This window comes from Trachypithecus francoisi, unplaced genomic scaffold (genome assembly GCF_009764315.1).
Source record: "Trachypithecus francoisi isolate TF-2019V2 unplaced genomic scaffold, Tfra_2.0 Contig00164, whole genome shotgun sequence".
In the NCBI taxonomy this organism is placed as follows: domain Eukaryota; kingdom Metazoa; phylum Chordata; class Mammalia; order Primates; family Cercopithecidae; genus Trachypithecus; species Trachypithecus francoisi.
In genome coordinates, this window is record NW_022680497.1 from 58408 (window position 1) to 86394 (window position 27987).

At 42.4% G+C, this 27987-nt stretch overlaps 1 protein-coding gene and 1 long non-coding RNA gene across 5 annotated transcripts in view; one reads left to right on the top strand and one right to left on the bottom strand.

Annotated features, from left to right (window-relative positions):
• LOC117072455 overlaps positions 1–27987 on the top strand; it is a 128829-nt gene that overhangs the window by 26704 nt on the left and 74138 nt on the right. The window contains exon 1 of one of the 4 annotated variants that reach the window (XR_004432833.1): positions 7903–7950. The exons of the other annotated variants lie outside the window; for them this stretch is intronic. This is a non-coding gene — a long non-coding RNA (uncharacterized LOC117072455). Of the gene's footprint in view, positions 1–7902; positions 7951–27987 lie in introns of those variants that run through there. 4 annotated transcript variants of the gene reach the window in all.
• LOC117072318 (neutrophil defensin 4-like) lies at positions 9710–11091 on the bottom strand. Its single transcript, XM_033192371.1, has 2 exons — positions 10885–11091; positions 9710–9933 (listed from the first exon to the last, which is right to left on the bottom strand). The coding sequence occupies exons 1-2, from the start codon at positions 11054–11056 to the stop codon at positions 9833–9835; spliced, it is 273 nt and encodes a 90-aa protein (XP_033048262.1). The 5' UTR covers positions 11057–11091; the 3' UTR covers positions 9710–9832.

Sequence of the window (27987 nt, forward strand, 5' to 3'; positions counted from 1 at the left end):
TATTCATTGTTCCACCCAAGTGGTTCAAGGTAGAAAATCTCTTGTATGTCATCAGTGAACTTAGAATGTTCGTGCATCTCAGTGAACAGTTCTGGGTGTTACTTGAGGCTGAGCAAATGGTCCTGGTTCTTTGGAGACCCTCACACCTCTCCCTGAATTCTCTGTCCTAGAATTTGCAGCTGTGATTGCCCACCCTAGACTGCAGTAGCAGAAGCCACATGTGGTGCTCCCAGTGTGCCTTTATTCACAGAGGAGCAGGGAGGCTCCATCCTCGTCTGACCCTTTCCCTTGAGTTGATGGATGCTTCTCAGCACATCAGCCTGAATTCTACTCCATCCTTCTGTCTGGCAACGTCCATTCCTCTAAATTCAGTGGAGGTGGACCTGACCCTGCATATTTCTTGCCCTGATATTATTCTCTCCACCGAACGTTGTACTCTACCCCTTCTTTTAATCTACCCACGTTTTAAGTACCTCTGTGTTTCACCATGAAGTCTTTTCTTGCACTCAAAACCAAAATAGTCTATTTCTTTCTTCTAAACTCCTATTGCTTCATGAAGCCACATTTTCCCAAGGATATTTTTCTATCTTTCAGCCTTCAATGTTTTTAAATGGCTTTTTTCCCCATGCTGTCACAGAAACTTGATATATGGACTGCATTGCTGCTGTAGTTTTCATTTTTTCCTATGCAGTTTAGTAATAATAATCTCATTTTATATCTTGTGATATTGAATATAATTAATTTTATCATAATTAATTTATTGATCTCTTACGATGTGCTTGGCGGTCATCTGACCACTGTGTCCAGTAATGAGCAAAACGTGCATCTTCCCTTCTAGAGTGGGGAGGGAAATGTTACAGAGAGTAAGTGGTGTGTACAGAATGTGAGACCGTTACAATTCTACAGTTAAAAATAAAGAGAACAAGTGGGATGGAGATTGCTCAGGAAAGTTGCTGCAATTTAAAATTGAGAAATCAGGAAAGATGTCAGTGACAAAGTGAAGTTTTAGCAGAGACCCCAGGTCTGGGAAATGAGCCCAGTGTACTTCTGGGAGAAATGCAGATGCCCTCTGGATAGAGTCAACCTGACCAGGCCCATAATTTGGAAGAATATGGAACGTCAGTTCAGGGACCTCAGGACTTGAAGCAGTAGCGGTTACTAGAAACCAAGGAAGGCTCCTGGCCTTCACAATCTGAAGTTCTGTGTGTTTCCTTCACCATCTAAACAAGGGGAAGGGTGGGATCATTTGTCTGTCAGAATGCCTGTGTTGTCCCTGGAATCTGTGTTGGGTTCCCTGCCGTGCAGTGTTTCAGTGAGGTGCCTGGACACCTGAACCGCCTCTTCAGAAAGACAGAGCCCCAATCTGGGGCTGAGACTTCCTCAGAATCTCATGGGGTGAACGTGGGAAACACCTGCTCCCTTCTCCTGGGCTCTGGGCTTTTGTGATTGGTGTTGGTGGTCATAGCAGTGTCTGGCCCTTGAGATGTTTTGGTCAAGAATGGTGAAAACCCACTTGAAATGTTGTCCCTTTCTTTGAAATCTTCAATCTCTCTGTCTCCCTCAAACTCCTTGTGTCATTTTACCAGTGACCACCTAAGAGTAGGTATGGCTTGAATATAGGTTTTGTTATGTTCTCTTTCTAATTTCATTTGTTTCAAGCAATCTTTAAATTTCCTTCTTATTTTTTTATTGATCCATTGGTCATTCAGGAACATGTTGTTTCATTCCATGTGTCTGTACAGTTTCCAAAGTTCCTCTTATCATTGATTTCAAATTGTATTCCACTGTGGTCAGAATACAACTTGATATAATTTTGATATACTTGATACAGTTTTGACTCACAAATTTGTTGAGAGTTGTTTTGTGGACTAACATACGATCTGTTCTGGAGAATGTTCCATGTGCTGATGAGAAGAATATATTCTGCATCAGTTGGATGAAATATTCTGTAAATGTCAGTTAGGTCCATTTGGGCTAGAGTGTAGTTTAACTCTGACGTTTGGTTTTGTTAATTTTCTGTTTATTTATTTATTTTTATTTTTATTTTTTTTGAGACGGAATCTCGCTCTGCCGCCCAGGCTGGAGTGCAGTGGCCGCATCTCAGCTCACTGCAAGCTCCACCTCCTAGGTTTACACCATTACTCCTGCCTCAGCCTCCCGAGTAGCTGGGACTACAGGCACCCGCCACCTCGCCCCGCTATTTTTTTGTATGTATATATATATATATATATTTTTTTTTTTTTTGAGACGGAGTCTCGCTCTGTCGCCCGGACTGGAGTGCAGTGGCCAGATCTCAGCTCACTGCAAGCTCCGCCTCCTGGGTTTACGCCATTCTCCTGCCTCAGCCTCCCAAGTAGCTGGGACTACAGGCGCCAGCCACCTCGCCCGGCTAGTTTTTGTATTTTCAGTAGAGACGGGGTTTCAGCGTATTAGCCAGGATGGTCTCGATCTCCTGACCTCGTGATCCGCCCGTCTCGGCCTCCCAAAGTGCTGGGATTACAGGCTTGAGCCACCGCGCCTGGCTGTTTTTTGTATATTTTAGTAGAGACGGGGTTTTACCGTGTTAGCCAGGATGGTCTCGATCTCCTGACCTCGTGATCCACCCGTCTCAGGCTCCCAAAGTGCTGGGATTACAGGCTTGAGCCACCGCGCCCGGCCTAATTTTCTGTTTAAATGATCAGTTCTTTACTGAAAGTGAGTTGTTGGAGTTTCCTATTATAGTTGTATTGCAGCTTATCTCTTCAGATCCATTAATATTTGCATTTGAAGGCTCTTTGAATTTTTGTATCCTTTTGCTAAATTGACCACTATATCATTATGTAATGATCTTGTTTGCTTCTTTTTGTAATTTTTGACTCGAATTCTATTTTGTCTGATAGAAATGTGGCTACATTTGCTCTCTTTTGGTTTCCATTTGCATGGAATATCTTTTTTCATTCCTTCACTTTCAATCTATTTGTGTCTTTATAGATGAAGTAATTTTCTTGTAGGGAACATATAGTTGGATCTTGATTTTCAATCCATTCAGCCAATGTATGTGTATAAATTGAAGACCTTAGTTTATATTTAATGTTATTATTGATAGGTAAGAACTTACTATTGCCATTTTGTTACTTGTTTTCTGGTTGTTTTATAACTCATCTCTTCCTTTTCTTTCTTCTTTGATAACTTTTCTCCTTAGCAGTTAAATGATTTTCTCTGGTAGTGCTTTAATTCTTTGCTTTTAAAAATGTGTAATCCAGGCTGGGGTCAGTGGCTCACGCCTGTAATCACACCACTTTGGGAGACCAAGGCTGGTGGATCATGAGGTCAGGAGATCAAGACCATGCTGGCTAACACGGTGATACCCTGTCTCTACTAAAAATACAAAAAATTAGCTGGGGGTGGTGGCGGACACCTGTAGTTCCAGCTGCTTGGGAGGCTGAGGTGGGAGAATGGCCAGAACCTGGGAGGTGGAGCTTCCAGTGAGCTGAGATCATGCCGCTGCACTCCAGCCTGTGTGACAGAGTGAGACTCTGTCTCAAAAAACAGAAAAGAAGTGTATGCATTATAGACTTTTGCTCTGGGGTTACTATAGAGATTATAAAATGTGTATAAGAAGTTATTTTGAACAAATGACAATGTGACTTTGATCACAAATAAAGTAGAACAAGCTAACAAACAGAGAAAAACCTAAAAAACTCTATACTTTAACTCCCTCCCCCTCAACATTTAGACTTTTTTTGGTCTCAATGTATGTCTTTTTATATTGCCTATCTCTTAACAAATTTTTTTACTATTTTCGATAGATTTGCCTTTAAGTATTCATATTAGAGATATGAGAGATCTGCGTACCACAATTATAGTATTAGAATATTCTAAGATTGTCTGTGTACTTACTTTTACCAATTAGTTTTATACCTTCAGATGTTTTCTTATTGCATGTTGGCACCCTTTTCTTAAAGACTAAAGAATTTCCTTCTATAGTTTTGTATTAAGACAGACAGGTCTGGTAATGAATTTTCTTAGTTTTTGTTTGTCAGGCACAACTTTATTTCTACTCCATATATGAAAGATAGCTTTGCTGGGTACAGTATTCTTGGTGGGAAGATTTTCCCTCAACCTGCCTCCCAGCACTTTGAGCATATCATCCATCTCCTTGTTGGTCTGTAGGATTTTCACTGAGAAGTTTGTAGCCAGATGAATTGGAGTCCCTTTACGTGCAATTTGCTCGTTTCTTCTTGTTGCTTTTAGAATCCTCTCTTTGACCTTTGAGAGTTTAATGACTATATGCCTTATGATAGTCATATTTATGTTGAATCTGTTTGATGATCTTTGACCTTCCCCTACCTAGATATTTATATCTTTCTCTATATTTGGAAAGTTTTCTTTCTTATTATTTATTTGAGTTTTGTAGCCCTTGCCCTCTCTCAGCTCCCTTTGAAGGTCAATGACTTTTAGATTTGCTCTTTTGAGGTACTTTCCATATTTAATTGGTATTCTTCATTCTTTTCCCCTTTTTTCTGCTCTTACATTGTATTTCCAATAACCTGCATTGAGCTTACTGAATTTTTTTTACTTAATCAATTCTGTTCTTGAGAGTCTGATAGTTTTCTACCAGGGAGTTTATTTCTCAGTTCCAGGGTTTCTGTTTGATTTTCAGAAAACTATTTTGATCTCCTTGCTAAATTTTTCTGATACATTTCTGAATTACTTTTCTGTGTCATCACAAAGCTTGCTGAGTTTCCGAAAAACTGCTGTTTTGAATTATTGAACGTTGCCATGTTCTTAAGGTTGGTGACTGGCTCCTTTGTCCATCGGGGGAGGTCTTCATTTTCTGTTTACTATTGTTTCTTATGCAACATCAGGTATACCGAAGACTAAAGGATGGGTTTCCATGTAGCAGGCCTCCATTTCTTCATCTCTGAAATCTAGATAATTGTCTCTCTCTTACCTCATGTGTAGTAGGGAAAGGAATTGGTGTGATGCCTAACACAATGGCGGCAATGAATGGATATTGACCAATATTGCCATATTTCCTTGATCCTAAGATGGTAGCTGTCATATATATATATATATATATATATATATATATATTTACTAAATACCTAAAACTGGGTAACTTATAAAGAAAATACACTTTTTTCTTACAACTCTGAAGGCTGGTGAGTCTGAGGTTTAGAGGCTGCATCTGGTGAGAGTCTTCTTGCTGATAACGAATCTCTGCAGTCCTCAGTGGTACAGGGCGTCACGTTGTGAGGCAGTACACTTTGAGAGGAACTGGCTTTTACAACAGACTCACAGCAGACTCACTCTTGTGACACTCTACTAACATGTTAATTCCTGAATGGGTTAATCCATTTGGGGGCAAAGAGCCCTCAAAACCCCATCACCTCTTCAAGACCCCACATTTTAATAGTGTTATATTGAGGATTCAGTTTCAACATGAACTTTTGGAGGACATACTCAAATTATAGTAATACCAATTACATAATTATAGAAGTTTATCAAAATAAATCAAAGCACAACTACTATCTGATTACTTTTACACATGGATGTAAGATGCATCAAAAGTTTTAGAAGCAAGGCTGGGTGTGGGGTCTCAAACCTGTAATCCCAGCAGTTTGGGAGGCCAAGGTGGGTGGATTACCTGAGATTGGGAGTTTGATGCCAGAATGGACAATATGGTGAAACCCTGTTACTGCTAAAAGTTTAAAAAAATTATCTGGGCATGGTTGTATATGCCTGTAGTCCCAGCTACTTGGGAGGCTGAGGCATGAGAATCTCTTGAACCTGAGAGGCAGAGGTTGGAGTCGGCTGGGATCACACCAGTGTACTGCAACCTGGATAACAGAGTGAGACTCTGTCTTCCAAAAAAAACCAAAAAAAAAAAAAAAACAGTTTCAAGCAGTTCATCAATGAAAAACATGATATAGAATATGATAGAACTAGGATGTTGTTGAAGTCCTTCTAAAGAACTGGAACAAGATTGATATATAGAGACTAGAAGATTGCTCAGTAAAACTGAAGGTCCAGTGTGATGGTCAATTTTATGTGTCACCTTGGCTGGTTTACAGTGGAGCAGATATTTGGTGAAACATGATTCTGAGTATTTATGTAAGGGTGTCTTATTGGATGTGATTAACATTTAAGTTGGTGGACTTTCCGTGAAGTAGATTGTCTTGTTTAATGTAGGTGGTCCTCATCCAATCCTCTGAAGGCTTGAAAAGGGAAAAGGTTGACCTTCCCTGGGCAAGAAAGAATTCTGCCGGCAGACAGGCTCCAGACTTGGACTGCAAGTGTGACTCTTCCCTGGACCTCCAGCTTGATGGCCCATCCTGGAGATTTTTGATTTGCTAGCTCCTTAGTCACATGAGGCATTTACTTGAAAAAAATCTCCCTATACATACACATTATTTTGGTTCTATTTCTCTGGATATCCCTGACCAAGACATAGAGTTTAGGTAGACACTTGATTTGTGTGGTCACCTGAATTTTCTGCAGCAGAGAACAGGAAGATCTGCAGTTAGACTGACTGGGGTTGGGACATGAGAATGAGGATGTGTGGGATGCAAAGATGAGGAGAGACAGGGTTTGCATCTCTCTCCTGCGTATATATGCAGGACATGATTGAAATGAGAGTGAAGTGCCTTTTATCAGATGTTTTTGTTTAGGTCCATGCTGAGCCAAGAATTTCCATTAACAGTTAGAAAAAGCCTCCCATTGCCTGAAGGAAGGGTGAAGAACATCTGCTGTTTATCTTGTTTTTTGCATAACCTGCTCTCCTCCTGACCAGAATTGATGCTCAATTTAATAGCTTTGGGCCCGAGGAAACATTTATTTTGTTTCTTACTCTAAGTTTTACTCATAGTAGGGAGTAGGGTATTCTTCCCCATGACCTTAGAGTCCTACTCCATGGAAGTTATTCATATCCCCTGATCACTGTGCTAATAGAAGAGAAGAGTCTTAGCTTCAAGGGAAAATGGGACATTGAAGAGATCTGCCTGGAAAACCTAGAGTTGTTTAGACTGTAGCTGCTCTGAATGGAGCAGTGGAGCCTCTAACAAACCCGCATTTTGTAGCTGATGTTTACATAAAGGCTGATGAGGAACAGGAGATACTATTCAAGATTCTTATAAAAACAGAAACCATTGTCCCAGCACAGTGACTCATGCCTGTAATCCCAGCACTTTGGGAGGCTGAGGTGGGGAGATCATTCAAGGTTAGGAGTTCGAGACCAGCCTGGCCAACATGGTGAAACCGCATCTCTAATAAAAATACAAAAATGAGCTGGGTACAGTGGCACTTGCCTGTAATCCTAGCTACTCGGGAGGGCGAGGCAGAAGAATCAGTTGAACTTGGGAGCTGGAGGTTGCAGTGAGCCTAGATCATGCCACTGCACTCCAGCGTCGGTGACAGAGGAAGACTCCATCTCAAACAAAACAAAACAAAGCAAAACAAAACAAAACACCCAAAAAACAAAAAGCAGAACACATCAAAAAGAAAGGGCAGAGACCAAACAACCAGTCAATTTTGGCTGTGAGTAAAGCAGTTAAATAGAGGAGCATGACAGTGACTTTTAGTCAACCAAGTGAGACTTGGAAAATGCTTCCCTTTCACCCTACACACCAACCTGACCTATGTTCACAGACTTTGTAGATTGACTTTATCTTCCCAAAAGATGTACTTGTATTCGGCATCTGAGGTTTCTCCATGACCCGTTTTGGTTCCTGCTGCCAGAAAGCCTCGCCTCTTGGGTGGTGCATGAGAATGCTCGCCCTCCTCTATCTTGCTCTCTTGCTGGCCCTCCAGTTCCAGGACCAGGTGTGACAGCAAGAGTGGAAGAGAGTCCTGCTGAGAAGGGTTGCTGAGGCAGAGAACCAGCCCTGACCACCTATCTCTCTGTAAAGTGGAGAGCTCTCCCTAAGGACCATCAGATGAGGAAAGGCAGCACCAGCCTGCACTAGCTTGGTAGGTTCTTTAGTATTGGAAGGACTTTTGTGCACAGAGAAAATTCTCATCACTATTTACACTGTTTAAACAAGTTCTTGAGTATTAAATATTGATACAAAGGTGATTATTTAAATTCCCTTCATCTACATTGATGTTATACATTTAGTATGCCTGGTTGTTTTTAAACACATCTAACACCTTAAAGAATAGATAAGCATATTCCTGAATGATGATCACAAACTTATTCGTTCATTTTACCAAAAGTGATATAGAAGGGCCCATATCATGGATTTGATATCTTTTCTTATTTGTTTTGATTTTACTCCTTCCTATGTTTTTCTTGATCTTCCGAGACCCCAGATTACTAAGCAAGGTTGCAAGTCTAGGGTCAAATAGCTGACCCTTGATCAGGAAACAGTGCTTTGTATGTGTCTAAGATGAATCAAAGTCAGACTACTTGTTATTTGTTATCAGGTTGAGGCTTTTTGTTGTTGTTGTAATAAAAATGTTTGTTTGTTTTTTTTTTGTCATGTCATGGCACTGTCCAAGCCCTGTCTTTTATAGAAATTTTAATTTTAAAAACTTGCCCTTCTCACATATATGTTGTTCTTAAGTTTTTGAACAACTGTATGACCCATTGTCTTATCATTACGATTATTGACTTGGTCATTGGCATAATTAAAAACATATTAACATATATTTTCTCACTAGCATTTTATTAAAATGAGTGTAGCTTCATTATAATTAATAGAATTCATATGCTTGAAGGGATGGAAAGTTGAGACCAAATCCTTCATTAAACATTGGTCTAATTAACCTTTTGGGGACCAGTAAGGGACCATTTGTCTCATTGGTTATTGGGCCTCATCCTCTATGGTCACCAGCTTCTGAGCTCTTCTTCTATCTGGTTATTAACTGAATCATGGATGCTCATCAGTCTTTCCTGTTTTTGGCACAATTTTATCTTTTTCCTTGTCAAACTTTATTTTATTCTATCTTGTTGATAGTTATATATCACTTACCAAAATAGAGTGAAATAAAGCTTAATGTATAACATATGTATTTAACACATCTGCTTAAAATTTCAAGTATTATGTATAGCAATGCTTTCCCACTTTTTAAAATTAAAGGACAAGTAAACATAACGCATCAGATCTATCTTTCCTTTGAGCAACAACCACTTTTTGCCTCTCATTGTAAAGTTCTATTGTTTGAGAATCATTAGGAATGCATTGAACTTTTAAGTTTCAAACTATTCCAATTAACACTTATATGTCAGGCATGGTGGCTCAAGCATGAAATCCTAGCACTTTGAGAGGCTGAGGGGGGCAGATCACTTAAGCTCTGGAGTTCGAGACAAATCTGGGCAGCATGGTGCAACCCTGTCTCTCTAAACAGTACAAACCATTAGCAGGGTGTGGTGGCACATGCCTGTAGTCCCAGCTACTCAAGAGGCTGACATGAGAGGATCATTTGAGCACAGGAGTTTAAGGCTACAGTAAGCAGAAATTGTACCACTGTACTCCAGCTTGGGTGGCTAAGTGAGACACTGTCTCAAACAACAACAACAGGAACAAACCCAATTTATTCATTTTTGCTATTTTGTTATTGCTCTATGATGCTCAAATTGTGCATCATTGGAATGCAAAGACCAGTTAATTTAATGTAGATCAGAATTCTCTATAGAAAGGAACCATACAATCCATCATATAAAAAACCAAAAGGGAAAAACAGGAAAAAGAAAAGAAAATTTAAACAGTCAAACACGCTAAGTTTAATGCTTGAACTTTATTTTGAAGAGAAAAATTTAGAAAGACACAAGGTACAGAGGGTGAAATGTTTTTCTTTCTTCAGGACCTTGGATTGAATCTTGCACTGCTTTGGTTTCTGTCTAGGAAGCTCAGTGACAGCAGAGTATGCCGACGTTGCTGCACCTCGTGGTGGGGATTTCAAATGGCAAACAACGGGCTCGGCAATTGCAGAGGAGTCTTGCCAGAGAACCTGTGGAAAGAAGAGAGGGTCAGGCACAGCGAGGGAGGTGGGGAAAAGGACAGGCAGAGCCAGACTAACTGAGATAGTCTAAATAAGAGACACTGTATCAGTCATGTTAGGATGGAGAAAATTCATGTCTTTGTCATAAATGACAAGAAATCGTACTAGCTATGTGTTAGTCATGCAAGATCATAGCTCTTTCTCCATCTGAGTCTATCCAGGACATGTTTATTACCTGCTCCCTGGTAAAACAATATACCTCTCAACATCAGGGTTACCTATACTTCATTCTGCTTAGTCCATACCCCTAATCTTGACCTCCATGTATGATCTCCATGTCCTAACAAGGCTCCCTAATGCACCTGGATCAGTTTCTGAGATGCTGCATTGTGCATGCTCATGTCATGGACTCGAATACTTTGGTGCTCAAGGAGTCTTTAAAAACCTTCCAAATTCAAATTTTTCATTCCCTCTCTCTCTCTTTTTTCTTAAACATTTTACTTATTTACTTATTTTAATTGACAAATAATTATTGTGTATATGTATAAGACGCAATATGATGTTTGGATCTAAGTATGTATTGCAGAAAGATTTAATTAAGCCTATTAGCCTACATTGCAACACACCCATAGGTACCTCTCTAGGTTCTAAAAGCTTTACCAATGGACAAAGTAAAATATTCTCTCTATAACTGAGTCTACCCATTCAGACCTACAAATAATTAGTCAGTGTAGCTCTTTCTATCTTAAAAGTAGCAAATTTCACAGAAATATCATGAAACTAAAAGTCTTAGAAGAAAGAAAATCTTTTAGATGTGTTCAGTTCTCACTGATTAACTTAGAGATGAGAAAATCAAGGTCCAGGAAGATTAAATAAAGTCACTCAAGTGAGGTGGACTTTTCCACACTTGATGCCTGAGCCTGTCTCTATTTTGCAGATCTGCAAATTGATGTCTCCTACCTGAGGCTCTAAGAGTTGAGAGTCCATTTTCTTCAAAGGAGACAGCAAGGTCCTGGTCTTCTTCCCCAGGCTGCTCCTGGGTTGCAGTGTCATCAGCTGTTTCCTGGAGTGACTTAGCCTGAGCCAGCAGGGCAAACAGGAGAATGGCAGCAAGGATGGCAAGGGTCCTCATGGCTGGGGTCACGTGGAGTAGGGAGAGCAGGTGTGGATGTGTGGAGAGTGAGGAGTGAGCCTGGATTTATAGCTCTGCTGGGAGAAGGCCTGAGACAGAGGCTACAGTGAGAGGAGGTGGGCACGTGATTGGGAGGGAAGGGCTGCCTTTGCCCTCAAGATCCCTTTGATGCTCCTCTTTCTCCCGGCTTTCATCACAGAGTGAGTCTGTATGCTTAATGCCTCTTCTTGATCCAAGCTGTTAATGATGATAAGGACATTACTATCCTGTTTCCCATCTGCTTGAGTATTTACTTTTATATATTCAGAGAAGAAAACAACAGTGCTTTCATTCAATACATTTGGGGATCAAATGCCTCTTGTTTTCCAAAGATGATCCCTGGTACTCTCTGGATGACTCTCTGGGTCAGACCTGGGTCCCAGTGGAGTAGAGAGTTAATCCACTGCAGGATTCAGGGATATTGCTAACCTCATATAGGAGACTTTTGAGATCTTGAGGTGAGTAGTCTCCTGCCGGGGCCAGTGTGGACAGGACAATGACCTTATCAGCTATAGGGGAAATGAGTTCAGTAGAATAGTAGGCCAAGTTTATCAGATGAAAATCAAAATTCAGATTTAGTTCAAGAAGTTGGTGTGATCTGAATGCATCATACAATGTGTAGCAGGTACTTCTCTCCACTTTGAGGAATATCAAGTAATTAGGTGCCTACGACCCCTTCTGAGATCTTTTATTTTATTTTTATTTTTATTTTTAGAAAATGTTAAATCATATGCGAGGAACAACATTCAAACGGTAGAAGAAGTAATGAGCTCTCATTTCTACCCCCAGGCCTTCCATTCTGACCCAGGAAACCATAACTATTAACAGTTATTCATAGTATTCTGCACTTTGCTTTTATCACCTGTGTCTGGGCACTTTGTGTATCTAAACACATAGAACGCTGTTATAAGTTTTAAGAGGCTTATACTATCCCAGGGTTTATATATGCCATCACTTATTTTTTTCTATTGATAAAATACGATAAAATTATTACAATTTGGTTATTCTTAAACTTTTGCAGTAATAAGTAAAGTTACGGTGATTATCTTGTGTATATGTCCCCTTATCCATATGGAGAAACTTATAGAAATAGAATTGCTGTGTGAAAGAATGCATCTTAAGCCAGTATGGTGCACATGCATGTAGTTCTAGCTATTTAGAGGCTGAGGTGGGAGGATCATCAAGACCGAGTTCAATACCAGCCTGACAACATAGTGAGACCCCTTTCTCTTAAAACAAAAAAAGAGGCAGTATCTTACACATTTTTAAGATATACTGTGTATTTCTATATATGACCATATTTGATACACATCCTTGCTGCTCAGTGTGGGGTCTTGGAGAGCCTCTACATTTGAAATTCCTCATTTAAGTTTTGTTCAGATTTGTTTATTTTTACTGAAAATTTTTTTGTTATATTTGTAGGTATGATGTGATTTGGATTGATAATCACATGCAGAAGCCTTCGCTATTAAAGATAGCCATCACTCAGCAACTTATTTATTTTTATTTTATTTATTTTTATTATACTTTAAGTTCTAGGGTACATGTGCATAACGTGCAGTTTGTTACATATGTATACTTGTGCCATGTTGGTGTGCTGCACCCATCAACTCGTCAGCACCCATCATTCATCATTTATATCATGTATAACTCCCAATGCAATCCCTCCCCCTCCCCCCTCCCATGATAGGCCCCAGTGTGTGATGTTCCCCTTCCCGAGTCCAAGTGATCTCATTGTTCAGTCCCACCTATGAGTGAGAACATGCGGTGTTTGGTTTTCTGTTCTTGTGATAGTTTGCTAAGAATGATGGTTTCCAGCTGCATCCATGTCCCTACAAGGACGCAAACTCATCCTTTTTTATGGCTGCATAGTATTCCATGGTGTATATGTGCCACATTTTCTTATCCAGTCTGTCACAGATGGACATTTGGGTTGATTCCAAGTCTTTGCTATTGTGAATAGTGCCGCAATAAACATACGTGTGCATGTGTCTTTGTATAGCATAATTTATAATCCTTTGGTATATACCCAGTAGTGGGATGGCTGGGTCATATGGTACATCTAGTTCTAGATCCTTGAGGAATTGCCATACTGTTTTCCATAATGGTTGAACTAGTTTACAATCCCACCAACAGTGTAAAAGTGTTCCTATTTCTCCACATCCTCTCCAACACCTGTTGTTTCCTGACTTTTTAATGATTGCCATTCTAACTGGTGTGAGATGGTATCTCATTGTGGTTTTGATTTGCATTTCTCTGATGGCGAGTGATGATGAGCATTTTTTCATGTGTCTGTTGGCTGTATGAATGTCTTCTTTTGAGAAATGTCTGTTCATATCCTTTGCCCACTTTTTGATGGGGTTGTTTGTTTTTTTCTTGTATATTTGTTTGAGTTCTTTGTAGATTCTGGATATTAGCCCTTTGTCAGATGAGTAGATTGCAAAAATTTTCTCCATTCTGTAGGTTGCCTGTTCACTCTGATGGTAGTTTCTTTTGCTGTGCAGAAGCTCTTTAGTTTAATTAGATCCCATTTGTCATTTTGGCTTTTGCTGCCGTTGCTTTTGGTGTTTTAGACATGAAGTCCTTGCCCATGCCTATGTCCTGAATGGTACTACCTAGATTTTCTTCTAGGGTTTTTATGGTATTAGGTCTAACATTTAAGTCTCTAATCCATCTTGAATTAATCTTCGTATAAGGAGTAAGGAAAGGATCCAGTTTCAGCTTTCTACTTATGGCTAGCCAATTTTCCCAGCACCATTTATTAAATAGGGAATCCTTTCCCCATTTCTTGTTTTTCTCAGGTTTGTCAAAGATCAGATGGCTGTAGATGTGTGGTATTATTTCTGAGGACTCTGTTCTGTTCCATTGGTCTATATCTCTGTTTTGGTACCAGTACCATGCTGTTTTGGTTACTGTAGCCTTGTAGTATAGTTTGAAGTCAGGTAGCGTGACGCCTCCAGCTTTGTCCTTTTGACTTAGGATTGTCTTGGCAATGCGGGCTCTTTTTTGGTTCCATATGAACTTTAAAGCAGTTTTTTCCAATTCTGTGAAGAAAGTCATTGGTAGCTTGATGGGGATGGCATTGAATCTATAAATACCTTGGGCAGTATGGCCATTTTCACGATATTGATTCTTCCTATCCATGAGCATGGTATGTTCTTCCATTTGTTTGTGTCCTCTTTGATTTCACTGAGCAGTGGTTTGTAGTTCTCCTTGAAGAGGTCCTTTACATCCCTTGTAAGTTGGATTCCTAGGTATTTTATTCTCTTTGAAGCAATTGTGAATGGAAGTTCATTCCTGATTTGGCTCTCTGCTTGTCTGTTACTGGTGTATAAGAATGCTTGTGATTTTTGCACATTAATTTTGTATCCTGAGACTTTGCTGAAGTTGCTTATCAGCTTAAGGAGATTTTGGGCTGAGACAATGGGGTTTTCTAAATATACAATCATGTCATCTGCAAACAGGGACAATTTGACTTCTTCTTTTCCTAACTGGATACCCTTGATTTCTTTCTCTTGCCTGATTGCCCTAGCCAGAACTTCCAACACTATGTTGAATAGGAGTGGTGAGAGAGGGCATCCCTGTCTTGTGCCAGTTTTCAAAGGGAATTTTCCAGTTTTTGCCCATTCAGTATGATATTAGCTGTGGGTTTGTCATAAATAGCTCTTATTATTTTGAGGTACGTTCCATCAATACCGAATTTATTGAGCGTTTTTAGCATGAAGGGCTGTTGAATTTTGTCAAAAGCCTTTTCTGCATCTATTGAGATAATCATGTGGTTCTTGTCTTTGGTTCTGTTTATATGCTGGATTACGTTTATTGATTTGCGAATGTTGAACCAGCCTTGCATCCCAGGGATGAAGCCCACTTGATCATGGTGGATAAGCTTTTTGATGTGCTGCTGAATCCGGTTTGCCAGTATTTTATTGAGGATTTTTGCATCGATGTTCATCAGGGATATTGGTCTAAAATTCTTTTTTTTTGTTGTGTCTCTGCCAGGCTTTGGTATCAGGATGATGTTGGCCTCATAAAATGAGTTAGGGAGGATTCCCTCTTTTTCTATTGATTGGAATAGTTTCAGAAGGAATGGTACCAGCTCCTCCTTGTACCTCTGGTAGAATTCAGCTGTGAATCCATCTGGTCCTGGACTTTTTTTGGTGGGTAGGCTATTAATTGTTGCCTCAATTTCAGAGCCTGCTATTGGTCTATTCAGGGATTCAACTTCTTCCTGGTTTAGTCTTGGAGAGTGTAAGTGTCCAGGAAATTATCCATTTCTTCTAGATTTTCTAGTTGATTTGCGTAGAGGTGTTTATAGTATTCTCTGATGGTAGTTTGTATTTCTGTGGGGTCGGTGGTGATATCCCCTTTATCATTTTTTTTTGTCTATTTGATTCCTCTCTTTTTTCTTTATTAGTCTTGCTAGCGGTCTGTCAATTTTGTTGATCTTTTCAAAAAACCAACTCCTGGATTCATTGATTTTTGGGAGGGTTTTTTGTGTCTCTCTCCTTCAGTTCTGCTCTGATCTTAGTTATTTCTTGCCTTCTGCTAGCTTTTGAATGTGTTTGCTCTTGCCTCTCTAGTTCTTTTAATTGTGATGTTAGAGTGTCAATTTTAGATCTTTCCTGCTTTCTCTTGTGGGCATTTAGTGCTATAAATTTCCCTCTACACACTGCTTTAAATGTGTCCCAGAGATTCTGGTATGTTGTATCTTTGTTCTCATTGGTTTCAAAGAACATCTTTATTTCTGCTTTCATTTCGTTATGTACCCAGTAGTCATTCAGGAGCAGGTTGTTCAGTTTCCATGTAGTTGAGCGGTTTTGATTGAGTTTCTTAGTCCTGAGTTCTAGTTTGATTGCACTGTGGTCTGAGAGACAGTTTGTTATAATTTCTGTTCTTGTACATTTGCTGAGGAGTGCTTTACTTCCAATTATGTGGTCAATTTTGGAATAAGTGTGATGTGGTGCTGAGAAGAATGTATATTCTGTTGATTTGGGGTGGAGAGTTCTATAGATGTCTATTAGGTCCGCTTGGTGCAGAGATGAGTTCAATTCCTGGATATCCTTGTTAACTTTCTGTCTCGTTGATCTGTCTAATGTTGACAGTGGAGTGTTGAAGTCTCCCATTATTATTGTATGGGAGTCTAAGTCTCTTTGTAAGTCTCTAAGGACTTGCTTTATGAATCTGGGTGCTCCTGTATTGGGTGCATATATATTTAGGAGAGTTAGCTCTTCCTGTTGAATTGATCCCTTTACCATTATGTAATGGCCTTCTTTGTCTCTTTTGATCTTTGATGGTTTAAAGTCTGTTTTATCAGAGACTAGGATTGCAACCCCTGCTTTTTTTGTTCTCCATTTGCTTGGTAGATCTTCCTCCATCCCTTTATTTTGAGCCTATGTATGTCTCTGCATGTGAGATGGGTCTCCTGAATACAGCAGACTGATGGGTCTTGACTCTTTATCCAGTTTGCCAGTCTGTGTCTTTTAATTGGAGCATTTAGTCCATTTACATTTAAGGTTAATATTGTTATGTGTGAACTTGATCCTGCCATTATGATATTAACTGGTTATTTTGCTCGTTAGTTGATGCAGTTTCTTCCTAGCCTCGATGGTCTTTACATTTTGGCATGTTTTTGCAATGGCTGGTACCGGTTGTTCCTTTCCATGTTTAGGGCTTCCTTCAGGGTCTCTTGTAAGGCAGGCCTGGTGGTGACAAAATCTCTAAGCATTTGCTTATCTGTAAAGGATTTTATTTCTCCTTCACTGATGAAACTTAGTTTGGCTGGATATGAAATTCTGGGTTGAAAATTCTTTTCTTTAAGAACGTTGAATATTGGCCCCCACTCTCTTCTGGCTTGTAGAGTTTCTGCCGAGAGATCTGCTGTTAGTCTGATGGGCTTCCCTTTGTGGGTAACCCGACCTTTCTCTCTGGCTGCCCTTAAGATTTTTTCCTTCATTTCAACTTTGGTGAATCTGGCAATTATGTGTCTTGGAGTTGCTCTTCTGGAGGAGTATCTTTGTGGCGTTCTCTGTATTTCCTGAATTTGAATGTTGGCCTGCCCTACTAGGTTGGGGAAGTTCTCCTGGATGATATCCTGAAGAGTGTTTTCCAACTTGGTTCCATTTTCCCCCTCACTTTCAGGCACCCCAATCAGACGTAGATTTGGTCTTTTTACATAATCCCATACTTCTTGCAGGCTTTGTTCATTTCTTTTTCTTCTTTTTTTCTTTTGGTTTCTCTTCTCGCTTCATTTCATTCATTTGATCCTCAATCGCTGATACTCTTTCTTCCAGTTGATCGAGTCGGTTACTGAAGCTTGTGCATTTGTCACGTATTTCTCGTGTCATGGTTTTCATCTCTGTCATTTCGTTTATGACCTTCTCTGCATTAATTATCTAGCTGTCAATTCTTCCACTCTTTTTTCAAGATTTTTAGTTTCTTTGCGCTGGGTACGTAATTCCTCCTTTAGCTCTGAGAAGTTTGATGGACTGAAGCCTTCTTCTCTCATCTCGTCAAAGTCATTCTCTGACCAGCTTTGATCCGTTGCTGGCGATGGCTGCGCTCCTTTGCAGGGGGAGATGCGCTCTTATTTTTTGAATTTCCAGCTTTTCTGCCCTGCTTCTTCCCCATCTTTGTGGTTTTATCTGTCTCTGGTCTTTGATGATGGTGACGTACTGATGGGGTTTTGGTATAGGTGTCCTTCCTGTTTGATAGTTTTCCTTCTGACAGTCAGGACCTCAGCTGTAGTCTGTTGGAGATTGCTTGAGGTCCACTCCAGACCCTGTTTGCCTGGGTATCAGCAGCAGAGGTTGCAGAAGATAGAATATTGCTGAACAGCGTTGTACCTGTCTGATTCTTCCTTTGGAAGCTTCCTCTCAGGGGTGTACTCCACCCTGTGAGGTGTGGGGTGTCAGACTGCCCCTAGTGGGGGATGTCTCCCAGTTAGGCTACTCAGGGGTCAGGGACCCACTTGAGCAGGCAGTCTGTCCGTTCTCAGATCTCAACCTCCGTGTTGGGAGATCCACTGCTCTCTCTCAAAGCTGTCAGACAGAGTCGTTCGCATCTGCACAGGCCTCTGCTGCTTCCCTGTTGTTTTTTAGCTGTGCCCTGTCCCCAGAGGTGGAGTCTACACAGACAGGCAGGTTTCCTTGAGCTGCTGGGAGCTCCACCCAGTTCGAGCTTCCCAGCGGCTTTGTTTACCTACCTAAGCCTCAGCAATGGCGGGCGCCCCTCCCCCAGCCTCGCTGCTGCCTTGCGGATAGATCGCTGCAGACTGCTGTGTTAGCAATGAGGGAGGCTCCGTGGGCTTGGGACCCTCCCGGCCAGGTGTGGGATATATTCTACTGGTGTGCCCGTTTGCTTAAAGCGCAGTATTGGGGTGGGAGATACCTGATTTTCCAGGTGTTGTGTGTCTCAGTTCCCCTGGCTAGGAAAAGGGATTCCCTTCCCACTTGCGCTTCCCAGGTGAGGCGATGCCTCGCCCTGCTTCAGCTCTTGCTGGTCAGGCTGCAGCAGCTGACCAGCACCGACTGTCTGGCACTCCCTAGCGAGATGACCCCAGTACCTCAGTTGAAAATGCAGAAATCACCGGTCTTCTGTGTCGCTCGCGCTCGGAGTTGGAGACTGGAGCTGTTCCTATTCGGCCATCTTGCTACACCCCAGCAACTTAATTTTTTAAGGAGAATTACAAATCGAGTCCTTTAGCAGTTTGAAAGATACAATACATTACTATTAACTGTGCACCTGCAGTGCCATAGATCACTGAGACTGTCCAGCAAACTGAAACTCTGTACCCTGGCTTAACATCTTCTCTTTTCTATCCCTCCCTCTCACCCACCTCCAGCTTCTGAAACCACCACCTTTGTACTCCAGTTTTCCATACATCGCATTGTAACATTTCCAATACAAGTGTATCATTAGTATTGTCTTTCTGTGCCTAGTTTATTTCTCTAGCACATTGTCCTCTCATTCCATCCATGTTTTCATGAAGGAATTTCCTTCTTTGAGAGGGAGTCTCGCTCTGTCACCCAGGCTGGAGTGCAGTGGCGCGATTTCGGCTCACTGCAACCTCTGCCTCCTGGGATCCCGCCATTCTCCTGCCTCAGCCTCCCGAGTAGCTGGGACTACAGGCATCCGCCACCACGCCCGGCTAATTTTTTGTATTTTTAGTAGAGACAGGGTTTCACCATGTTAACCAGGATGGTCTTGATCTCCTGACCTCGTGATCCGCCCACCATGTCCTCCCCAAGTGCTGGGATTACAGGCGTGAGCCACCACGCGTGGCCAATTTCCTTCTTTTTTTTAAGGCTGTATAGTATACCATGTTGCATATATACCATTTTTTCTTCATTCATCCACTGATGAACATTAGGCTGATTCCACATCTTACTTATTGTGAATAATGCTGAAATGGACATGGGAGTGCAGATTCTTCTCTGATATGGTGATTTCTTTCTTTCTTTCTTTCTTTTTTTGTTGAGATGGAGTCTTGCTCTGTCCCCCAGGCTGGAGTGCGGTGGTGCGATCTCGGCTCACTGCAAGCTCCACCTATGGGGTTCACCCGGTTCTCCTGCCTCAGCCTCCTGAGTAGCTGGGACTACAGGCGCCGCCACCACGCCCAGCTAATTTGTTTGTATTTTTAGTAGAGAAGGGGTTTCACCGTGTTAGCCAGGATGATCTCGATCTCCTGACCTCGTGATCCACCTGCCTCAGCCTCCCAAAGTGCTGGGATTATAGGTGTGAGCCACCGCGCCTGGCCGATATAGTGATTTCAGTTTCTTTGGAGATATACCCAGAAGCGGGATTGCTGGGTCATATGGTAATTCTATGTTTAGTGCTTTGAGGAAGCCCCATACTATTCTCCAAAATGGCTGTACTAATTTACATTTCCACCAATGGCATACAAGGGTCCCCTTTTTTTATATCCTCACCAACACATATTATTTGTCTATTTGTTTAAAGCCATTCTAACAGATGATGACCTCTTTGTGATTTTAATTTGCATTTTCCTGATAATTAGTGATGTTGAGTATGTTTTCCATATATCTGTGGGCCAGGTTTATTGCCCATTTTAAAATGGAGATGTTTGTCTTCTTCTTGTTGAGTAGTTTGAATTCCTGATATATTTGGGATATTAGCCCCTTATCAGATGTATGGTTTACAGATACTTTCTCCTAGTCCATGGGTCATCACTTCACTTTGTTTCCTTTCTGTGCAGACGTTTTTTAGTTGATGTAACCTCCTTTGTCTATTTTTGCTTTTGTTGTCTTTGCTTTTGGAGTCCTGTGGTAGAAATAATTGCCCAGAGAAATGTCGTAAGATTTCCTCCCATGTTTTCTTCTAGTAGATTTACAATGTTGGGTCTTTTATACAAGTCTTCAATCCATTGTGAGTTGATTTTTGGGTATAGTGCGGGATAAGTGTCCAATTTCATTCTTCTGCTTGTGGATCTCTAGTTTTCCTTACACCTTCTTTGAAGAGACTATCCTTTCCCTATTGTGTGTTCTTGGCATCTTTGTTGAAGATCAAATAATCATAAATGCTTGGGTTTAGTTTTGGGCTTTCTACTCCTTTCCTTTGGTTATTGTGTCTGCTTTTATGCCAGACCATGCTGTTTTGCTTACAATAAAAACATTTTAAAACCAGAGAGCATGATGCCTCTATCTTTGTTATTTGCACTCAAGATTGCTTTGACTATTCGGTGTCATTTCTGATTTCATACCAATTTTAGTATTTTTTTAAATTTCTGTGAAAAATTGCATTGGAATTTTGATGAGGATCTGCAGATCACTTTGGGTAGTATAAACATTTTAATAATATTAATTCTTCAAAACCATGAACTCAATGTATCTTTCCATTTATTTGTGTCTTCTTCAGTTTTATTCATCAATATTTATAGTTTTCAGTGTACAGATCTTTCATTTTTTGGTTAAATTTACTTCTAAGAATTTTATTTTTGAGTGCTATTTCAAATAAGATTGTGTGGGCTTCTAAACCTTTGTGCCAGTCCAAACTCCTGTCTTTATTCTTAGTGACTCCTACAAAATTAGAGAGTGTCGAGTCATGCTATTGCCTTGAGAGAGTGGGAGAGAAGCCAGACCCTTAGAGTACAGTGGGGAGGTTGTGGTGTTTGATATGTGTTTCAGTTTTTTCTTTCTTTGCAGAGAAACTAATAGAGTGTATCTCCCACTTATTCTACCTTATGAAAATGAGAGGATCTCAGTCAGATCTGTAATATCTATAATATCAATTTGAATTTGTGAATTAATAGGGAGACTGGGAGGGACTAATTTCCTGTATCAGTGATTCCAGCTTTCATGGCCCTTATTTTACCCTAGTGGCCATTTAGCACCAGGTTTTAAAACATCTGTATTTGTACTGCTTCTCTATTTCTCACTGGAGATTGTTGAGTTTGCAGATAGCATTCCACGATTGCTTCCTAGCCTACATCTCTCTGGCATTGTCTCTCTGAATCTCTAGCAATGACTGAAGAAACAATTTGGAACATTTGTATTCTGGTTCTAACCTTTCTCCATGAATTCTGTTATGTGTTTGATCACCCAGAGTCCTTATTAATTGGAGCAATTGATATCTTCAGTCTCTCTTCATCCTTCTCTGACCCAAAATTAATTGGGTGAGCAGAAAATCTGGAAAGAGAAATGGGTGGTTTAAAAACCACTGTCCAGGCCCTGTGGTTTGCTCAGACAGCAGAGCTGAGCACTGGCCAAGCCAGAAGATGCCCAGTGGCCCATCTTCCCAGGACCAGGCCCCCGTCGGCAGCCCATTGCTCAGCCTTGGACACAACTCTGTTGCCAATCAAGTTTCTTATTATTTCTGGCAGAAGTATTTCTAGAGAACTCCACTGGGCTGTGCGCAGTAGCTCACACCTGTAATGCCAACACTTTGGGAGGCCAAAGTGGGCAGATTATTTGAAGTTAGGAGATTGAGACCAGCCTTGCCAACATGGTAAAACTCTGTGTCTACTAAAAATACAAAAATTAGCTGGATGTGGCAGCAGGTGCCTATAGTCCCAGCTACTCTGGAGGCTGAGACACGAGTATCACTTGAACCTGGAAGGCAGAGGTTTCAGTTAGCTGAGATTGCAGTGGGCAACAGAGCAAGACTCTGTCGAGAGAGAGAGAGAGAAAAGAAAGGAGAGAAAACTCCACTGACATTACGGAAAATATTTTTAGTTCCTTAATGTGTTTGTAAACATCATTTAGATAAAATGCCTTTCCTGTTCCTTTGTTTCTTTAACTGTAGCAAGGTGCCCATTATCTAATGTCCTCTTGACTTCAAACCTGCTGTCATTTAAAATAAAGCCTGAAAAACTGTTTTTCTTGTCCTTTATTCTGAGTCTGATCTTGCCCGTCCTATACTCAGGGCTGGGACAAAAACAGGAATTGCATCCATAATATGGACATTCACTCTTAGAAGGCATGTACTCTCTGATCGATGATTTAATTATTTAACATAAAAATTAATTAAACTGTGCTACAAAGTAGAGGGCAAGGAAATTGGCGTGAAAGAAAATACTTAAGATAGCAACAGAATCTGATTTTATAATAGAGGTTTTGTATTCCAGGATATTCCAGGGAACAACTAATGCTTAGATGTGTATTTATTACTGGTAACAGTCAAGCAGATGGGAGACAGGAAGAGTGATAGGGGCCTTCATGACCATGAATAGCAGGTGTTTCGGTGCAGCCCTGGATTGGAGAACTGTCAAAGGTCTGAACTATCAACCCAAAGGATGCCGCTATCCCACAGCCACACAGGTTTGGGGTAGCTCATTGCCCTGGGATGCTGCTTCCTCCAGACAGCACAGAGCTGGGGTCTTTTCACTCCCCTTGGTCCTCAAACTCCTCTGTCCCTTGAGAGACTTGACCTATAGGAAGCTCACAGCCCTGAGGACCCTTGTCCTTCTCTGGAGCCTCTTGGAGAAAGTGCACCAGATCCTAGCCTTGGAGCAACCTGGGACAGAGGACCCAGATGTAGGTGTCCCCTTTGCAGGAATGAAAACTGCATTATGGGCTTCGCGTAAGACGGCAGGTCAATGTGCTGTCTGTTGGGAGCTGTGGTCTCAGTGGTGTCATCAACTAGCTGTTGGATCATTAGTGAATGACTTCACCTATCATGGCCTCTGCCTTTTGGCTCTAAATTGGGGGCAATAAACTCTCTCCAAGGGGTGTTGGGTGCAAAAATTTGTTTTTCCGGCCTGTGCATGTCAGTCTGAGCAGCTTCGGTCTCAGAGACTAAACCAGATCTATTAGAGTTTGGAGTCTGCGCTTCAGGGTGTGTGTGCACCTGTGCGTATGCTTGTATGTTTATATGTATGTGTGCATGTGTGGTGACGGGAGTGTGTTGGGAGGTGGAAAGTGAGGATGTATGTGTTGTACGTGTGCATGTGCATGTCTCTGAGTCTGAGTGCCTGTGTGCAGGGAGAGAGGACTGTGTGATATAAATGACAGAGAGCATGAAAGGAAGAACCAGATCTTAAATGGCCGACAGGTGGCCAGTAATGATCTCTTTATTCTGCTCTAATAGGATCTGCGAGCTATGTTTTCCATGAGCAGACACAGTCCTCCTCTGGGCTGCTCTGATCTGATTTCCTGTACCCCGAAACCCAGCCCTGTGCCCAATACGCTGCTCCATCTTCCTTAAGGTCACCAGGTGAGGGGCACCTGCAGTTGCAGACCCACCTGTTGTCACTGGGCATCACTCTGGGACCTACATCCTCAGCGACACCTGCTACAGGCTCAGCTGTCCTTGTGCTTTTTTAATTGAGACCCAGATCAGGCAAGATTCCATTTGAAAACCTGGAAACGAACAATTCAGATCTCTTTACCTTGTGCTTATCTTCTCTCTATCTCCAAAATGAGTTTTCACAGTAAACTCATGTATTTGGGCCATGTAGTCCCCCCTTTCCTTTCCCTTATGTTTTTCTTTACTTGTTTTTCTTACCTTTTTTTTTCTATTGTCCTGGTCATTTTCATAGAGATGTCGATGCTGCACTTTCTACCTGAGGAGCTGGCCTCAGGGTAGAAAGGTCTACTTGTCCAGGTCACTCAGGGCCAGGACAAAAAGAGGATTTCCACCCATAATATGGACATTCACTCTTAGAAGGCATGTACTCCCTTGACGGATGAGTTAATTATTTAACATAGGAATTAACTTAACTGTGGTAAGAAAGTAGGGTGCAAGGGAATTGGCCTGGAAGAAAATAAGACAGCAACAGTATCTGGTTGTATAATAGAGGTTTTGTATTCCAGGATATTCCAGGGGACAAATGATGCTTAGACATGACCATATTTCTTGCTGGTAACAGGCAAGCAGATAGGAGACGGAGAGATAGGGGCCTTCATGACCTTGAGGACCTCTGGCTCCTCCTTGTGGGCACCTACAGCCCAGTTTTGCACTAGTGGATGAACCTTCCTCACTTGTCCAGAGGCTGCTGGACACCAATTGCAAGAGCACAGCTGTGGGGGCATCCTATGTCACCCGTGTGCTGACTCGGAGATACTGAGCAAGTGACGTAACTTCTCTGTGCCTCTGTTTCCACATTTTCTAAAGAGGAATAAGGGTAACAGTTATTATATAACAATAGCACCTACCTCACAGGATTGTCTGAGGAATAAAAAGGGTAAGGGCGTTGAAGTTCTTAGCTCTGTTGTTGGCATACACGTGGCAGCCACGCAGTGTGTCATTTTCAATGGCCTCTGAGGTCTTTCCAGTTCGAGTCCAGTGTTCATATGCCCACCACCTGCTCATGGCTGCCTAGGCAGAGGGCTGAGCTGGTTCCTGTCTTAGTCTTGTGTGGATCTAACCCCCAAGGGCAGGACTCATTGGAGATGTATAATGTATAATGGTGGTGAGCTGTCTGTGGCAGGTGTGGTGCTAATATCTATACTGTTTAATAACAGTTTCCTTTGCCACTTCATTATGTGACCATCAGTAGCAGAACGAAGAGATGTGAGTAAAAGCCTAGCATGGATTCTAAGATTTTGACTTGGGGTTGGAGGAGCTCATGTAGTTCACATAACTTTAGCACATCTTTATTATGAATAAAATGCCATAGTTCTTGGTTACATTGAGAATGATGCTGGCAGGGTGCGGTGGCTCACACCTGTAATCCCACCACTTTGGGAGGGTGAGGCAGGTGGATCATGAGGTCAAGAGATCAAGACCATCCAAACTAGAATTCCCCAGTTTTCTAGCCTGTGGTACAAATTCTGACTAGGGCTATCCTGTTCCCAGCAGCTCTCTAGGCTGCAAGGCCTGGGTTTAACAGCTACCCCACAAGCCGTGTGTACATGAGATACCAAGCAAGATCAGTCATGGAGAACACTGACATCTTGTCACTCAGGGCTTCTTCCCAGTGCTTCCATATTGACACAGATTATGGGGTCAGTTCACACCCACTTTTCCTTGGAGCCTTTCTCCCCCATGGCCACGTTTGGTGATGGCACTTTCATATGGTCTTTGCCTGATGTAGTTGTTGTCTCTAATTTAAAGGCTTCTTCTCCTCATTTGCTGCCTCTGACTGCACCCTCAGAGGGTTCTGCAGCAATAATCCCTATTTCCTGCCAGGAGGAGTAAGTGGGAAATATTAGCTAACTTTTAAACCCGGTAAAAACAGGAGCTTTTGCCAGAAGTTGCCTGTCAAATAGAGAGGTGTGGTCTAGCAAAAGCCTCATGGCCCTGCTGGGTGCCAGTGGGCCTAGGGCGTCAGTCCGCAGATGATCATAGTTTACTATCCATCCACAATTCATTGTGCAGTAAGTGTTTGATGTTGAGATGGTAGATGTCCTGTGATGGTGTGGGAAGGTCTCATTATTGGAGAACATGTAAATGATGTTATCTCTAAGGGAAAAAGAAGCTAACTCTTCTGTGATCACCAAGGTGGGCAGCACAGTGGGTCTAGCCCAATTGTGATGAGGCGATGGTGGCCATGGGGTTGAGAATTAAAAAAGCGATGGCCCTTGGAAGGACCTTGGTGCCTTGGGTGTCCGTAGCACATCCAGAGACATTAATAACCGTGACTTTAGGAGGCCACTGTGCCGCTTGAGGAGGCTGGTGGCTTGGGGATGATGAACTAAATGAGACTCCCTCAACCCACCCCAGTGTTGTGATGCCCTGAGGTGGGAGCCTCCATCTGAATCAATGATACGTGTGGTTCTAAAGGAGAAAATGAATAAATGCCATGAAAATGGAACACCTGCTCCACCCGGGGCATAAGGAGCTACCTTCCCTGGAAGTCTACATGTGCAGAAGCCCATAGCCAGGACTAGTGTGCTTTTTCCAGAGGCTCTGAGAGTTGTGATGGGCGGTAGTGAGGGCCTCCCTGTGAAACTCAGAACCTGGGACCCAGGCATGGCCTGGAGAGATCACCTGCTGGGCCAGCTACAGACTGTATCCTGCTGTGACCCCAAAGGATGCGAATGGCTTCTGAGTGATGATATTGGTGGGCCTCAGCGGAATGGACAAGTTGGGTATAGCTGTCACCAAAGACACGATGCCCCGGTACATGGAGGGCCTGCTGCAAAGTGGCTGGCACACTAGTGGTGAGGATTTGGTTTTTAACTGCAAGGGGACTTTGTCAGCCCACTGAGGACCAATTGATGCCCAGAATCTTTACAACAGTGCGGGAGGGGCCATGAGTGTGTCCTGCAGAAACCTGGGCACTGTCCAGGAAGAGGGAGAGCGGGTGCAGCAGCCGTGCCACAGATGTGTGGCCTGGCCCAGGCGGTGGCTTTACATGCAGCACTCAGAGTGATTTGAGGAGCTCAGGGAGAACAGAGACCCTCCAGCTGGCTCAGAGTCACTGGTGGCTGCTATCGCTGGAGGGGTGGACTTCTCTGCCCCAACCTAGTCTTGTGCTCTCCTTCCCTCCCATTCTTGGCTTCAGGACTGGGAACCATCTGCTGGGACACTGCTCTGCCTCGTGGCCATGCTCCCATCCTTGCCTCCTCCGTAGACTGTGGTCAGGACTCGGCAGCCCAGAGCCCTAGCAGCGTCTCAGTCTGTGCTGAGGTCACACCCAGGCATCGTCTCCATCCTTCCCCAGGTGATTCTCAAACTCTAACACTCAAGTTAGAACAGAGGGATTCTTCTCTGTGGTCCTATTCACTTTTCTCTTTTCCCTGCACCAGAACCTTGGCAGAATTCTGTGGTTTAAACAAAAAAGGTGTTACGTCTAAAATTTTTTTATAGTACTTTAAATTCCATGTTGATCCATAGCCCCAACCCCATCCTGATTTTTCCACTGATTGCGGCCAGTGTAGACAATCAGTGTCCACACTGTAGACACTATATGTAGACGCAACTGGAGCTGTTTTTTCAGACACATGCATTTGAATTTTAGGGAACATTGAAGTGAGTCTAGACTCAATAAAAACCTTGACATCATCAGGCTGGGGCAAACATTCTGGAGAAGTTGTGGGTGGGACTGCAGGTGTGAGAGGGCAGAGTCTTTCAGGAGCAGCATGCATATTCTCACACACGCTTATGGTGTCTGGTGGCCCCAGCAGACACAGTGTATGTGGACCTTGGGTAGGGCCCTGGTGTTATGATTTTGACCTGGTAGGAAAGGGTAGTCATGGAACACAGCGCGCGTGTTAGCGTGGGTCAGAGCTGCGTGGAGGTGAGCTCTGAGGAGGACCCTCCACCCCCCAGCTCCGCAGAGTGCTTCGCCCTGCCCCTCCGCTCAGCCCTTTGTCCCTCGTCCTGCAGGGAGGGTCCTGATGCTGCCTGTGCCACACAGCCACTGCTGGGCCTGCAGATCCAGCTGGGACAGGCAGGAGCTCCGAGTCTCCAGCCCTTTGTCCACCTTTCCCAGCCGCCTCTCACTAGCTCTCTATGTGTCCGGTATTGGCGTCAGCAGCAGAAGTCTGCAG